The sequence below is a fragment of the Acanthopagrus latus genome, chromosome 8, assembly GCF_904848185.1.
Source record: "Acanthopagrus latus isolate v.2019 chromosome 8, fAcaLat1.1, whole genome shotgun sequence".
Taxonomy (NCBI): domain Eukaryota; kingdom Metazoa; phylum Chordata; class Actinopteri; order Spariformes; family Sparidae; genus Acanthopagrus; species Acanthopagrus latus.
In genome coordinates this window covers 27,867,151-27,884,346 of record NC_051046.1, presented here as the reverse complement: position 1 = coordinate 27,884,346, position 17,196 = coordinate 27,867,151, and the positions used below count along the sequence as shown (strand labels likewise).

Below are 17,196 nucleotides of genomic sequence, written 5' to 3'. Positions count from 1 at the left end.
AACAGAGAGCAGCGGCAGCTAATGTTAAGTTAGAAATGGAGTACTGTAATATAAACGGCTGGCTTCCAGCACAACACAGATGTTCCATAGAGACCCTTTCATGCACCAATCAATATCTTAATATTAACAATGGGACAAACGACTGTGCAACAAGTGAAGAGGTTACAGAAACTTATTCCCTGACTCACACCACAGCACTCTGCTGCACTTTTTTGTGCATCTTTCAACTTTCTGCTGCAGCCCACAAAGTGACTGTTTTGGTTCAGCCTAGGGCGGGGTGATATGGCTTATGAATAGTGTCTCGATAATTCTCGATAACAGTAAATATATACATATGTATATATAAATATACAATCAATATCTTGATATACATGTCCTCTATTTAAAAGGACATTAGTGTAAATTCTACAATATTGACAGAGGATAAGTGGGAAAGAAAAGGAAGGGCAGATATAAGAGTGACACATCACATTAATGGCAGAAGATCCATCACACTCACACCAGCTGAAGACTTCAAGAAGTTTTTTACCACTTAAAAGATGGCCATTGTATAAAACTGGGCTATCTATGCAGCAGAAAGACACAAATAGTTTTGAAATTGTAGCCACATAACCAGAGAAAACCAAAAAAGGGCTGTGGTGTTAGCATTTGCTCAAAAGTTAGAGAACGTACAAAAAACAGAATGCACTGCACCACGCAAATAAACACTCCCTCTGATGGGTGATGTACTGTACTGCAAGTTGGGTGGTGCATGGGTTGGCACTCTACTACTGCCTGCCTTGAGCTATTAAACCAGAGTGAATAAGATGACCGCAGTGGTGTCGACTTGCTGTGAGGGGCAGGGGAGAGATAACTAGTGCCATCTAGAATAAATAAAAACTGTGTTATGTTGCACTGCTGCAGCTCTATTCTTTTACTCTTTACTGCAGAGTTTGTCCAGACTGTGAAAAGCTAGCTAGGAGCTATGAGTCGACTAAAGTCAATCAAAATAGCGGATCGGAGCTCTGGAACTGGAGCCCACCCGGCAGAAAACCTAAAAACCTGAATATGATGACTGTTCCACGTCAATAAATCCATCTTAAATAACACCAGTAACTGACAGGTAAGTAAAAACTGACGGGGAAAGAACTTCAGACAAGTGTTTATATACAGTAAGCAAAATGTAGCTAGGGAACTGACAGTTTTAAATATTCAGTGAAGTCCTCATGGACGTATCATCTGCTGAGCCTTATTCACTGACAGCACTCACACTGAATGTGGTCAATATTTATGCATTTGCCACCTCCATATGTGCTGTGGCTCTCATCTGAAAAATGCTACAGCTCATAAACTTGGATGCAGTAAAGAACTGCATATGACCCTCACAGGCTTCAGTACAGAGTGTACAAACGACAGCATCAGTGCTGAACTCATTATTTAGCAGTGTGGGTGGCCCATTCACCTTCAGTACAACATTCACTTTCAGCAAGAGCACAACATGAGTCACACTGAGAGTCACACAAAGACTTTAAATAGGCAGTTTAGAGACAAACAGACATAATGTATGAGGTCAACAGCAGCTGCCAGACCTCATCTTTTCATTTACATCACAATGTGTTCCCCCAGACACTGTACATTGACTACTGAAGTTTGACCTGCTGGTGAAAGCCATCGAAGTTTTACATTAGTGATGGTGGCGTAAAAAACCAACAGTAAATGATTGTCCCCTTACGTCTAGAGCTGGGCAGGACCACAGGCCTGAGCTTCCTCTCCTGCTTGATCTCAGCCAGAACCTGGTCATGGAGGCACGGCTGCTGTGGGGGAGGAGGGGGGAGGCTGCGCTCTGAAACCTAATTAAAACAAATAGAGCACATCCATACTTCTGAAAATAAGTGTGAGAGATGCAAGAAAATATGTACTTACATTAGAGTTTGTATGACCTTAAAATAATACTGTGATTTTGTATATATAAACAAATAATATATATGCACACACACACACACACACACACACACACACACACACACACACACACACACACACACACATATAATGATAACGATATACTGCTCAGCCTTATCATCAAGTAAATATCATACCTCCCATTCCAAAAAATCTCCAGTGTTTCTTGACTGGGTTTAACAGCCGTTGAGACATGGTAAGTTAGAGTTTTTTGTTCTCTGTTCTACGCCTGGATGTGCTGCTGGGACAGTCATGTCTTTCGGGCGGAAATGTGACAAACAGTTGGTATGACAGACAGGATGACAGACACTTTTCCATGTATGCATTACTTCCCTCTTTTATGTTGCCAAAGACACTACCATTACCACATTACTGTTGTTTGGTTGATTACTGAAGGATCTGTTTAGTTGTCAGACTGCGAACACCATCAGACCGATACACCCCTGTTCCATGCAGCCAGCTTATCCATTCACACAGATGCCATCTCTTCTCAGCTGTGGCTCTGATACTTCCTCCGGAGGCAGATCAGAGCCGCAACAGAACTGTTCCCCCTCTCCGCTCTGTAACATCCACACAGAGGCGGAGTAGCGGTGCATGATTCCCTTCCTGAAAGGGCAGTGTGACTGGGGCATTTGTTTATAAGCCTGGTTGTGCACACCTACAACATTCTCTTGTGATTGTGTACTCATTAGTTTGCAGGGTATACTGTAAATGGCAAGAACAACAGCACCCTTGCATGTACCTATCTTCACACTTCGACAAGGCTAAACACACTCACTGGTTTAAGTGGAGGTCTTGATCTGATGAAATCCAGTATCAGCTCATGAGCATTTCTCTTCACTCTGGTAGGAATGTCCCCACCCACCTGGGTAAGACAAGAAACATCACACGTCATAGCACTGGGTCTGCGTATCATACAGTCATATGCAGCCATTTTTTGCCTCTTTATATGTTTTAGAGAAACACGTAAATCATGAATTCAAAATGGTCAGATCATCTGTAAAGCTGCACTAATTCATTACATTTTGGTCGATTAGGGACAACAATTCGAAACTTGAATTGAAGAATCACAGTTGTATGCCTCCTGCACAGGGCAATTTGCTGTTACTGAGCTGTGGGGTTGAATAATAACATTTTTGTAGAATTGTATGATGTCACAATGCGTTAAACTCTGACCTTTTGGATATCAAATGTCATGACATCATCATTGTATTCTATTAGACATTTGTATGTGAAATTTTAGCAGAATTACTTTGGGTATTCTTGAGTTATGGCCAAAAAATGTGTTTTGTTAGGCCACAGTGACCTTGACCTCAAAATTCTTATCAGTTAATCCTTGAATCATAGTTTTAACAAATCTGAAGAAATTCACTCAAGATAGAGATATCATGTTCATGAGAATAGGGCCTCAAAATGACCGTGACTTTTGACCAGTAGTTGACTTCATGCTTTAGTGAAGTGAACATGTGTATCATATTTGAAGAAATTCCTCATGGCGCATTTGAGATATAATGTTCACAAGAATAGGACGGACAGTCAACATGAGGCATAAAATTGACATAGCAACACTCAGCAGCGACATAAGCATACACATAGAGTCGCATTAGGGTTCACCTGGAAAACTTAAGACCCATATTTACTGTTGCTCTAGCTCAGTTCAAGTCTTTCACTGCTGTGGATGTACATAGGTTTGATGAGAGCTATGCGACTGAAACAGTTAAGTTTCAGGCTGTAAAACCAAAACAAAGACCCGAAACGCTCCATGGAGCTGAGGGGAGCTGCACAGTTGGGGGATTATTTTCTGTGCAACTGCTGCCAGAACAACAGAAGGCCAAGAGGACTTCATTAATATTTGTGTTCTGGGGCTGAATTATGCATTTGCCTGTGGAGAAAGCCTCAAGGTGACTTCCACATGTATGCCTGCTACATACCATTTTCTTCCTGTAACAAAGACTGCTTAGTATACGGTGCAGTTAACTAAAGCCCAAACGTTACACCATTTGCCAATACTGATATTAGGAACGAAAAAAAAATCCAATATGGATATATTGGCTGATAAATACCCATATTTTGTAATGGTCCCTAAAATGTGGTTACACTTGTGACAAAGACATTTAATGGGGCAAGTATTTTATTTTTACATTTTTACTGCAAACTTTAATAATGTATAAAATCAGAGCACTGACACAGTAAATTTGCTTGGAATTGAATAACTGTAAATCATCTCAAGCATCTTTATCTGCATTTTATTCTCTCTCTCTCTCTCTCTCTCTCTCTCTCTCTCTCTCTCTCTCTTTTTTAAATTTCATATTGGACAACATATTGATAGATACTGATCTATATTAGGCCAATATTGGCCAACTGATACATCTGTCAGACTAAGTCAACCAAGGAAGAAAAAAGACATTGTGATATTTCCTGGTTTCATTTGATATCTCTACAGTAAACACAAAAAACATTTCATCAGATATAAGGGCTAACTTTTCAACTGAGACTTCAACTGCTTTCAGCATTTACAAGTCAACTGACTCTGCAGTGATTCACAGTGTGCATACTTCCTGCATCTCTGTTGTCTGAATTTTAAATTGCTCTCATTGCTTACTAATCAATGTGCAATGCAACTCCTTTCATTGCATTGATATTGATCCCTCCGCTGCTTACATATTTTCATCACCATTTTAAATGTCATGCTTTGCTTGATTTAGATTTTTCAAACTAAGTCTAGTCTCTCACCATGACTTTGCGTAGTTGGAACTTGCGAGCTCGTATGTCCTGCATCAGCATCTCAAAGGGTGTGAGGCTGAATTCTGTGGGCAGCGGGTTGAACGGCTGCTCCTGCACCTTCTTTAGCTTCACTCCCTGCCTGAGCTCCTTCATCAGTTGCACCCACAGACGTGCCTGGGATGGAAACAAGACACACATCTGCATGCGTCAACACGACAACACTGCCTTCTTCAGTCAAACACACTGCTGTATTGTCCTCCCTGTTATCTCACCCAGTCTCTGTGTTTCAGTGCATCAAGCTCAGCTGTAGACCTGTCCTCCAGAGCTTCCTCTGTTGTGATCTTCTTCAGCATCTGTACAAAAAATAGGAAAAAAAAAAAACAAAGTAAGCTTTTTTGTGTGTTTTTCTAAATGATTGCAAGCTTTAAAAGTGTGAATTATGAATTATTATTGCATTTTTGACCTGTGTCCCTCAATCTAATTGGTGGAGGGGACAGTAGGTTAAATTTCAAGCAGGAAGTTGGTCCGTGAACTGGTATGGATGTTTACTGTTTCATTAATTTTACTCTTTGCTTTTGTTTCTCTTCAAAGTCAGTTTAGCTAATCTGTGCTTTTGTTTTAAAGTGGCAATGGTCAACTATTCCCCCATACTGCCTCCAAGTGGTATTACTGTTCGTGTCTAGATCTTTTCAATTTTCCTCAAAATATATATTTTTGATTGTTTAGCTGCCACTTAATTAAAAAGCTAAAACCAAAAGTGAATTTAAACTTTAGCATTATAAACACAACTGAGTCAGGCAGTGCAGGGATGTTTGGCCCAGGAAAGAGTCCAATTTACAGTTCATTTTCATTTCCAAATGAACTGACCTAGTAGTTTGTTTAGGAGCTGTGAGATTTCATTTGAATTAATTTCAGCAACAGAAGGTACCCTGTGGAGTTTTGACCACGACGATACATAAAACAATAAAAGTCATGCAACCACAACATAGTTTGTTAATAACCATACAAACGGTAGCTTTTTACCTCGAGATTTAATTTACGAAAATCACAAAAGTGGCGTTCATCTGTGAAAATTATTTTGCTGAACATTACATGTAAGTATCATGAGCTTGTGCTTGCTACAAAGCTTACTTTGGGCAGTAGACCAAAATTCAACTCAATTCCCTTGTGAGAAACAGGGAGATGCTAACTTCCTGGTTTATATACAAACATACGTCATCCCTATGCCATTCTGTTCTCATTGGAGTAAAATGGTGGGATCTTTGCATTTGGTACCTAGTTCTACTTATAAATCTAATCTATTGAAATAGTTAAAGTATAAAAACTGCATGACAGTTCAATAAGGATAAACCATCACAGTGACACTACAGAAGTCATGTTTTGAGGGTGAGCACTGGGAGCAAACTGTGGAGGCGGTTTCTTCAGTCATTCATCAGTCTCTGTTCTGTGGCATAGAAACAGGAATTTTAATGTTGCAGGGTGTTATTCAGTGAGCGCGCACACAGTGTGGTGCAGGCAACTGGAGGCAGTGAAAGTGGATTCATTCACTTCAGCTGAAGCAAATGGAAAGCAGGTCATGCATCGATTTCCCTGTATTTATTATGTTCTCAACTAAACTGCAATAAAAGTAAACAGGTGTCCATTTAAACATTAACCTAAATACTAACGTAACAACCTTACATACCTGCTTAGCATCTCTGATCTTGATGAGGAAGGTCTGCAGCTCAAGAGTCTCAACAAACAGAGCCCTGCAGACTGCCTGGTAGTGCTCTGGAGCCAAGCTTGGGTTGGCCAGCCGTGACGCACACAGAGCCATCACCTGGCGGAAGGTACACACCGGCTTGATAACGCCCTCCTGCTCCTCTTCCTCCTCCTCCTCCTCCTGGCCACTGTACCCCTCGTCTGTGGTGCCATTCCCAGCGGTGCTGTTGTTCTCGCCACCCTGTTCCCCCCCAGCCATGCGTTCGATGAGGCGCTCCAGCTGCGGGCTAAGCTCCCGCTCCTCACTCTCGTCCAGTCCCCAGTCCAGAGCGCGGTAGATGGCCACACCCAGCGACTGGACCAGCTGGAGAGTCAGATGAAGAGGCAACAGCTAATAGCTTGTTTTTTTACCGAGAACAATTCTCATACCAAGTTTTACATAAAGTTCCACTTTCTATGGTACATCTGTTTGGTAAAGTTAGCAATTCACATAAGATTGGTGTTGAGGACATTAATGTGTTGTGGGCATTTCAGACACATATACAGCAGTTTCGACAGTGTTAGCAGTAGTTGGCAGCAGTTTGCTTTCTAAGCTGTCACCTCTTACCATAACTGTAAGCATTACATGAGAGAAATGTAGTCAAGGCAAAAGCTTCTAAGTAACCATAACATGAAATTTACAACATTCCAAGAAGAAGGTGATGGCTGAAATGTCTTTAGAAAGGTCAAGGAGAAGATTTTATTTCAACACACTGGTCCATATTGAAACATGAGTTAACTTCATAATGCTTCATTAATGTCACCGTAAAAAGCTAATATCTATGGTAAACACTGAAGTGAAGTGAGTCTCACCTGGCGCTCTGTGGTAGGTGAGGTAGGAGGCTCATCAGTGTCATCTAAAGAGACAAAGGAAACAAGGAAACAGCCATTTAGGACCTGACACACACAGGCCCACTAAAACATATGATTTGGGGCAGTTTTCCTGCTCCAATTTTTGGGTTAATTCACTTTTGTCCATTTTCAAATGTGCCAATTCTTACACACAAGTCATAAACTTCTAAAAGTATCACTGCAACTGAATTTTTTGTTTGATACCATTGCAATTTCATTTCAATAACAAGCTGCCAGAGCACATACACTGATCTGCCACAACATTAAAATCACGGTTAGATGAAGTCAATAACATGGACCCCCTCTTTACAGTGCAATGTTCTGCTGTGAAACCTTGGACCCTGGCATTCATTAGGATGTTCTTTGACTAAAATTACCCACCTCATCAATGCAGAGGACCAGTGCACCCCTTAGTAGTATAGCATTACTTGATGGCATTGACTACACCAGCAATACAATCTGCCTTGTACCTCAGTCTGATGGAACATCCATGGGATATGCCAAAACCAGTCAGATATATGGAGGCTCCAACTCTCAACCAACAGTAGCCAAAACATTAAAGCTACTGATGGAGCAGCCACACTAACATTTTTAAGTTCAATGATGGTGGATTTGAGTCAATTTGTTTACTTTAGATAAAGAGGGAGGGGGAGATTAAGAGGATATATATATATTAGAAGTAGCCCTCAAATGATGATTGTCTTAGTGTGTCCTCCATGCAAAATGGTAACATACTCCCAGGCGTGGTCAGTGGAGGCTGCGCAGTCATCTGCAACTATCAAGTTCAGCCAATAACAATAGTTTGTTAAAGGTCATATTGATGCCGATTAATCAGCCAAATTGATTAACCTGTCGACCTCTAGTTGTGGGGCCTCCATAGATCTGACTTGTTACAGTGCATCACATGGATGTTCGATTGAATTGGGAGCTGACAAATTTGGAAAGTAGGTCTAGAGTTTTCTTGTCATGTTCCTCAGGCCATTCTTGAGGTGTCAGGGTGCATGGTCCGGCTGCAGGGGCCACTGCTATCAGGTAATTCCACAGCAGGAGGGCTTGTTCTTGGTCTGCAGTGGTGTCTCGATGGTGGTACACTTCAAAGAACTTCCACCTGAATACCAGGACACAAGGTTTCTAAGCAGCACACTGCATCAAAATGATTTACTTCACCTGTTGGTTTCTTTTAGCTGCTTCTTGTAGCTGATGTGTGTGCATATACAGAGATAAGTCATCATTATATGTACAATGAATGTGGGAAGTGCTGACTGCAATTTCCTTGGCCAATTACGATTTTTTAAAAAGTCTGACCTGCCAAACATAGACTGTTGGATAACCCTTACATTTTAGACAAAACTGCACCAGGTTGCGTGATGATTGGCAATGACCAGTGAGTGGTCAATCAGTAATTTGTAATCAAAGTAATCATGCAAAGTAATTTGACTACTTTAACAGGGACACACTATCTTGAACCTTTGTATAGTTTAACAAATCCTGAATAAAAACATGACAATGGTGATGAATAAAATCATTTTTATGAGGCTCAAGGAGGGTGGCGCCCCATCGCCCTCTACTGAACAGCTGTCCCTGACAGTGAAAGTACTGATACACAATACAGAGAATGAAAAAAGTTACCAAACTTAAATATGAAATGCTTAGAATCATGAAGGAAACGATTATGTATTACAGTACAATAAAAAGATGCCCTATAGCTGTAATGGCTGGAGTTTGTGACTATAAGCATCTGCTCTTATTCCCAGATCTTCCCTCTGCACTGTGCCAGACTACTGTGGCGAGCTCCTGTGGTTCCTGATCGCTCTTAGTATCTTTAGTGTTTACGTATTTAGAAAGCTTTCTTGTGTTCACTCACCAGTGCTTTAACCCTGACTTCCTCCTCTTCCAGTGTGACCAGACCATACCTGTGGACCAGCTCCTCAACCACTCGCCACCCAGCCACCCGCATCTCTGCCACCCCTTACAACCTCTACTGCCAGAGCCAAAAATCATGAGTCTCCACCTGCTCCACCCTGGGAGCCACCTGCCTGCGCTAGAGCTCACAGTCTCATCCTACTAGTGAATACTATAAATTCACCTTTAAGTCACTACCTGTTTGCTGTCACTTTTAGGTCCACCCGTTCCTTACCATAACCGATATATAGCTATAATCTCTTTATAGTTTATCTTTACTAGTCAGAGGATATTATCCTAATTTAACTGAGTGTTCAAGGTTTGGATATGGAGAGAGAGAGAGAAAGAGAGAGAGAGAGAGAGAGAGAGAGAGAGTAAAAAGGCTCCTCTCCCAGCTCAGATGTCAGTAATGACACCCGAGAGGTCGGAAACTCCTTGATCAGCAGCTCGCACTGCAGAGAAACAGGAGAATGGACGGACAGGGGGAGCAGGAGACAGAAACAGTGAGAGAGAACCCTTGGCACCATCAGGGATGAGACAGAGATGAAAGGAGTGCGAGATAAAGCAAGAGAGAGAGAAAGAGAGGGAGAGAGCGAGAGAGAGAGATGAGAAAGATCAGCAGAAATAAGATGAGAAAGGGGGGAGTGTAGGTGTGGATGTGCCCCCATCACCACGTCAACCTGCCACAGCATCCTCCTCTGTCAACTACAAAGTGCTGAGAGCAGGACGTGAACCTCAGACAACAGAGTATCACTGTTCCCCGTGTGAACACAGGCGCTGCTTCAAGCTGCAACAAAAGGCAGCAACAGACACAGCAACAGCAGAGCAAAGAAACTCTATAACAATGACCTCCCCACAGGAGTGAGACAACATGAGCTGCTGCAAACCTGTCAGACAGGTTTGAATAATAATGGCTGCGGTCACATAATGTAACTTTGATACCTCTGCCAGTTTCCCATGGTTATGGGTCAGTAAACACAAAAGAGGAGAGGAATCTGGAATGAAAACACGTTCAAGAGCCTTCAAGCTTGGATGTTGGGAAACACACTCAGTTAGCTTCATGGACAGAGGAATTATGTGTCGGCGCGGGATCTTCCTAACAACCACTCTCCCTTACATTTAAACTGTTTTCTTCTTCTTCTTCTCATCATTATCATCATCATCATCATCATTACTACTACCACTACTACTACTCCTACTAGATATCATCATCATCATCATCATCATCATCATCATCGTGGTGCTGATGACTTGACAACTATTATCAATCCAATTATACCAATATACCAAGTTGATTACTACATTCCTTTCAGTAAAGTCAACACACTCTACTGTGGATCCATATAATAGCTACAGATCCAAATAACCCAGCAGCATTAAGGCTAGGGATGCAGCAGTAGAGTGACAAACACTCAGCTACTCTCCCAACACTCGGCGGTTAGCAAGCACTCGCCAGGAAAAAGAAGGAGTTTTAGACTGGCTCGTCACACCTAAATATGTACTTGACAGCACACTTGTCACACAAAAACTACGTTTTAGGGCATCACACCTCTGCTGCTACAACTCCATCCTAGGAGAAACACTGTTTGTGGTTTGATGAGCGTGAGTAAATCCAGAATCGCTCAGAGTTGATTGTTTTGGTAATATTACTGTCCTTTGGCTGCTGTGGCAAAAAAATGCCCCTGTTTGCGGGACAATAAAGGAATGCTGATTCTTTTCCACTTATTTCAATGTGGATTTGTTGTAGCACTATCAGGGTAACAAACTGACACATCAATACGAAGTTTACCACATCGTTTTGGATTTGAATGCATCAGAGATGCTGGACAGGTACTTGTACACACACTAAGACACATACCCACCCAAGCAGGGCTTTGTCACCTGTTGCCATGGTAATAAGCTCTGACACAGCAAAACCAAAGAAAACCACAAAGTGAAATAAAACTGGGCTAAGAAGAGCCAAGCTAGTTAAAAGACAAAAAGAGTGGTAAAACTTTTTTGTGGAGCTTCTCTTGTTTCCAGTGTTTTTGCCAATCCACTAATTTTGCCTTTCTTCAACCTTCCAGTGAGCAAACCTCCTCTGGATCCAGCTCCATGCCACACCACGACCCAGCCTCCAGCACTACTGCCACCAGCCTCCTAAAACATTGGAGCCTTTGTGTTTTCCCCCATTGTGAGTCTCCCCCTCTACATCAACCGAGCCATCTACCTGAATCTCACCCTCCTCCACCACAAACCTCCAGCCTTTCAGTAAATACCTTCATACTTCCCCCCCCATCTCAGTGTCCGCTTTTGGGTCCAACAACTAAACCTATTACGAAGCGTAACACGAACCTGACACAGACAGCTACCTTATTAAATGTCAGGTCGGTAAAGCTCCACTTCCAACGTTACTTTATACTGTTTACAACGGTCATTATTAGAAGGCAGGGCAGCTCAGCTTATGTATATTATTAACGTTAAAACACCCTCTGCTCCTGGTGGTCTGTCAAGTGGACAGCCCAGTAAATCAAACTCTATTCTAAAATCAGATTTTTTTAAGTTGGGCTTCTTTTTTCACAGTAAAAATGTAGTTACAACTTTACAAAAGCACTTTTTTTATTGACTTTGAGCTACAGACACAATGTGGACATAATGTCAGTCACTCAGTAACATCATTACCTAACCTGTAATGAAGATTTTGACACAGATGTCATCCTCTCTATAGATGACCTGAAGCCACAGATCTCTTCTTTAACTGCCCTTCATTCTTTGGGGAAGGAAATAATAACCTTTGTGATTTTTTATTGTTTGACATGAAAATGGCAACACAGCGGCTTTTAGACATGTCATTACTAGCAGTTTGAAATCTTGTGGCAGCACTTTCACTGTGTTTGTTTTCACACAAAAGGGAGTGTGGTGGTTCTGGACACATGGTGACGTGTGACTAATGTCATCTAAGGCAGAGTGGAGCACCTTCAGCTGCATGTCAAGTCAAAGTTGACCTTTGCATACTTTATATTATCATTATGAGTGCATTTACTGCAGGAGAGTCATAATCAAGGGGAAAGGTAATCCATATAGTAATAATCTCTATGATTTTTGGGGAGGTAATTCAATAAATAAATAAATAATAAAAATAAATCAGGAAAGCATTTCAGATCTAGAGTGACACGTCATGTGAACAGCCTGCCTTAACAATGTCCAGTCAGTCAGATAAAAACTAGCCTTTCTCTCTCATCTTGATAAAAGCAGTTGACATTTGGGTGATGCAAGCTTTTTATCTGACAGGAGTGATATGTATCTGGACTTTGACTTCCTGTTGGCCTGAGGTGCACTCAGTAAATCACTAAGCCCCACCTTTCAGTCTTGTCCAGCAGTGTGGTTCAGGGACCTTTATCCGTTATGCAGAAACCGAAAAGGTGCTTCATTTCAAATGTGCTCAGTCTAAATTTGAATAAAACACAACAGCAGTTTGAAAATCACATTTCTTAGTATTAATAACTACTTATTAATTACTTCTAAATCTCCTTGACTCTGTCCGTTTATTGTTTTCAGATTAGGATGCAGGCTAATTGATGCATGAGGAAGCTATCCAAAGTTTAACAGATGAAGTCAGGAGCTTTCAGGATCTCATTCGATAGCAACACAGTCTCAAACTGTGGGACATTACTGGTTTTTACGAGGGACAATATGATTTTGATTAGACCCACTTAGTCATTAATCTATGCTGTAGGCTGAAGGTACTGTGCCATTTTAGATATCCTGACTTACATCAGGGCAAAGCTGCAAATACAACATCAAGTTCCAACCCTCTTTTTTAATTATTCTTTGATGTAACATCAAATTTAAGTTATTTTACGTTGCATTTTTCAAAGTTAGCAGTTTGATAGAAATCAGTATTTAAAAACATTTGGTTTCTCTATAAACATACTCAAACTTCATGTAAAATCCAAAATGTTCATGCAGGACCCAGGCCTATTTACTGTTACCAGCATGTTCTTAAATCATTCTCATATCACCAACTTTGAAAGAAAGAATATACTTTTCTGTGTTTTTCATCTTACTGTTATTTATTGTTTAATGTATGAATATTGTCTTTTTTCAAAAAAACGAAGTAATGTTAAAAAAACAAACCTTTTTTTTTTTTTTACCTGAATCAGCAGTTTTCAGCTCTATAGAGATTTTAAGCTGCTTTTAAATAATTGTTTTGGTTTTTGAAATTTGAAAAAGGAGAGTTTAATCTTGAGTTTAATCGTAAAATAGTATATCTGTAGTGAATTAAGGAAGTAAGATAAATATTTTGTCCAAACACACAGAACAGGATGACATCACTTATATGTAAAAAAAACATTTCAACTTGTAATTTGAAAATTTCCAGAACCCAGTGAAAAACAGGTTCAGTGTAATTTTACACAGATAGAAAACCTTCAGTTAACACAGTAAAAATCTCTACCAATGAAATAAAACCACAGAATGTAATATTACAGCCAGTAAAATGTCTGATCTTATGTGCTTTATTTATATTTATTTATTCATTTATCTTAAAATGCTTATATACTGTATGATAAGTACCTTATTAAGTCCAGCAGCTTTTATTATGAAATACACTTCCCCCTTCTTGTTTTAGGAAGTGAGTCATTGAACACAACATTTCATTTGTAGTTTTCCGAAAACTATAAACAAGTGTTTTCTGAAATGTGATTTTCAAATTGTTGTTTTATGCTTTATAAAACGCTATTGTGTCTTCTTAAATTACAATATGATTTCTTTGGAAATGATGTGGCGTTTTCGGTAATGTTATGTGTTTTGACCCTCACAGCCACCATACCACTTAAACTTATTCCAAATTTGTAAAGTGGGGAAGTCCCTTTACTGACTATGTTGATTTCAGATAGGGCTCATTTGAGTGTGTCTCTTTGTCTAGACTGAGCACATTCTTGGACAGGCCTTTTTGTGTGGGCAATTTCATCCCCTAGTTATTACGTACACAACAAGATGTCAATTAAAGTGGACAGTCAAAATAGTCATTAATAGTGATGCTTGGATTCCAAATTACTCTGCAATATTGACTGTGACCTCCAAAGCTGAGTTGTCTAAAACTGCCATGATATTTTGGCATGAATTCTGCCACTTGAATGCAAATGGTTCTCTAGCTGTCTAGCTGCATTAATAATGTAAACAGACTCACTATAATAGACTCACTTCATGCTGGTTAAGGGATTTGCACCACCATTTATATAAGGATTGTGTTTAGCTAAGGATCAGCAGAGTGTAAATCCACACAGGCTCAACAACGACAAACAATTATCTCTTCAGTGAGTGCTGAGAACTAATGATCACAGGAACTGTAAAATGGAAAGTTAGTTCATCAGGACCTTAAGTAGTTCCAGGGCCCCCCTGTGGTCCGTGAGGGGGATTCAATATGAGAAACACTTCCAAGTCACTATAGTCTGATTGAGCAGAAGATAAAAGGGAATCATTATCAGAATCTCATCACTGTTACCACCTCACCATGTAAACAGAGTATGACGGAATATTAAAATCAACCAGACTCTTCTGGGTTGTACAATGGGTCCCTGGGAGTTATTTTAAAGTTTAAATCTGAATATTTAATATTGCTGAACAACGGTTTAGGATAGATGCCATCCTGTTGCCAAGTAACATGCATCAAGCATCACCTGTAAACTTTTCCCGTTTTGCCAGTTAGATTCTTTGCCAAGTGCCACACAGCTGTTGCTGGGCAAAACAACAGCACAAAAGTGTGTGCTGATTCGGTTCTGACTACTCCTGACATCATCAACAAGAGCTGAGCTATCTTTTTCCATTTGCTGAGATTTGATAACTCACTTCCCTGCTTTTTCTGTCATTTCTGTCCATATTTAATGGGACTTTTCTAGCCTCTTGACATAAGTAAGAGTAGGGGTGTTTGAATATTCTGGTTGTGTGTTGCTTTAGGGTGAAGGTGCATAAAAGTAGTAGTTCAGCGCAGCACTTCAATAAATTAATACAGTTTTCTGGAAATATTGATTGTTATTGCTCCATACTTTGGGAATAAGAGGTTTAAACTTTATATAAATAAGTGCTATGTGGTTTAGTGAATTTATTGTAAATCGGCTTTCAAAGGTCTCAAGATCACCATTAACTTGGAAAAAATAGAGTCCAAATAAAAGCTTTTTAAAATCAACTTTAGCCTGAAGTTGTCAAGTGCAAGTCAGACTTCTGGAGCAGATTGATTGGGCCCAGCCCCCAATGAGGACACAAATACTTGACACCCAGTAGGATATTATGCAGGTAGAGGCGGGACAACCACAAACCAGAAATCCAGTCATCCTGTGAGGTCACCAAAACAGTCTTTTTAAGAGGGGAGGCTAGGGTGAAGCTGTTCTCTGTGAATTATTAATCATTTACCGGCATATCACAAGTCATCCTCGTTGGCATCGGGAGTGCGACAAAAATACAGAGTCGCTCACGGTTCGACAAAATGATCGAAAAATCGAGTCAAAGATCGATTCGATAAACAATAAGTTGTCTGAAAACGGGAAAACGGGATAGAACAGATGCGCCCGGCTATCGCCTGTGAGTCGGATGTTCCGGTGTACCAAACTCCGTATGGAATTCATAGAATTTCTTGCGGCATTGTGTTTAGTTCAAGATTCCTGCCAGATAGAACATGATTCAGTTTATTTAGTGAAACAATGTTCGACATTCCTAAAGTCCGCGTTGATGAGGCCAGCCAAGCAGGATACAGTTTAGTACATTTCTGCAGGCGAACATGGTTTAGTTGCCGACGATCGCAGAGTAGTTGACTGAGGGAGGACAGCGGGAATGAGGCGGGCCAGGTGGAAAAGTCGAGATTATTAAAGCAGAGTGTTGATTCCTGTACAGAACTTTGCGCCGAATTGAAAAGTGGCTCCTAATACTAAAAACACAATGTGTTGTCAAATTGTAAGCGCTTACTTTAACTGAACATCATGGACATACTGTTAAAATCTCCTCTTTTCACACTCGAGTTTGTGTCACATTATTTCAAACAGGCGCACTGTTCAGGGCAAAGGAAAAGTTCCGGGCATCAGCGGGCAGTTATCCTACCGTTGCCTAGGGGCCCCGGCCGTAGTGACACAGTCCCGTCCCTGTGCAGGAGGATGGAGGACGGGTCCTTCACAAGGCAGACTCTCCAAGCCGTCGGGCGGGGCACCCTCAACGCGCTGCAGCACTGGTAACACACCGCCCATGCCTGCTCCTCGTTGATGGGCTGCTCGTAGGACTTCAGCACCTCCTCCAGAGACAGTTCCCGGGGCTCGGCCAGGTCCCGTCCATCTGCGCGGTCTGTAGGGGCGGTTACCCTTGAGTCCCCTTCCCCGGCGGTTCTGTTGGTGGATCTGGCCATGGCTCTGAAACCGTGGAGCCCATCCTTCACTCGTCAGGCACCGAGGCCATGGATGCTGTCCGCTGGCTCCTGCTCGGCTCTGTGTCCTGTCCTCTCCGTAACGTCCACCTCCCAACTAGCGCAGCTGCACCTCGTTATCACAACACCGTCAGTGTAGTCACACTGAACGTATCACTTCCGGTCCAAGCTTTAAAAAAAAAAAAAATAAAACTACTGCCATCAACACCTTGCAACTTTATTGAGCAATGAAAAGTAAACTAGAGCTGCAGCGATTAATCGATTAGTAGCAAACTATGACATCATGTTATTTATTTATTTATTTTTTTTAAAGTGGTCCAAATATCCCTGCTTCCAGCTTCTTAAATGTGAAAAAGGCTTCTCTCCGGTTTCCTATCTAATGTATTTATACAAATTTCTTATACAGTTTCTAATGTAATCTCGCCTCTTTACTATAAATAGAGCTGATCATAGAATAGTCTGCATATCTGTGTTTTTGCTGTAATTTGTATCAGTCCCGCTCTTATTGTTACATGTCCGTGCTGTAATATTTGAAAAATGCAGTATATTTCTGTAGTATCTGTGTCATGCATTTCAGACACATGTACAAATGTGGGTTTAATATTTCCAAATAGTAACACTATTCATATTCTTTTTCAGTATCATGCGTT

General features: G+C 40.9%; 1 protein-coding gene across 2 annotated transcripts in view; it reads right to left on the bottom strand.

Moving 5' to 3' along the window:
- spire2 (spire-type actin nucleation factor 2) overlaps positions 1-16,725 on the bottom strand; it is a 30,939-nt gene extending 14,214 nt beyond the window's left edge. Inside the window, exons 1-7 of one of the 2 annotated variants that reach the window (XR_005076472.1) lie at positions 16,231-16,725; positions 7,219-7,262; positions 6,350-6,730; positions 4,938-5,018; positions 4,675-4,839; positions 2,720-2,806; positions 1,712-1,829 (exon numbers count right to left, since the gene is read on the bottom strand). Coding sequence is in view for 1 of the 2 variants with exons in the window: in XM_037107271.1 (XP_036963166.1) it covers positions 1,712-1,829; positions 2,720-2,806; positions 4,675-4,839; positions 4,938-5,018; positions 6,350-6,730; positions 7,219-7,262; positions 16,231-16,528 (1,174 nt within the window). In the remaining variant the exon portion in view is untranslated. The remainder of the gene's footprint in view (positions 1-1,711; positions 1,830-2,719; positions 2,807-4,674; positions 4,840-4,937; positions 5,019-6,349; positions 6,731-7,218; positions 7,263-16,230) is intronic. The other variant, XM_037107271.1, reaches the window with a different exon arrangement.
- Between the last annotated feature and the right edge of the window lie 471 nt (positions 16,726-17,196).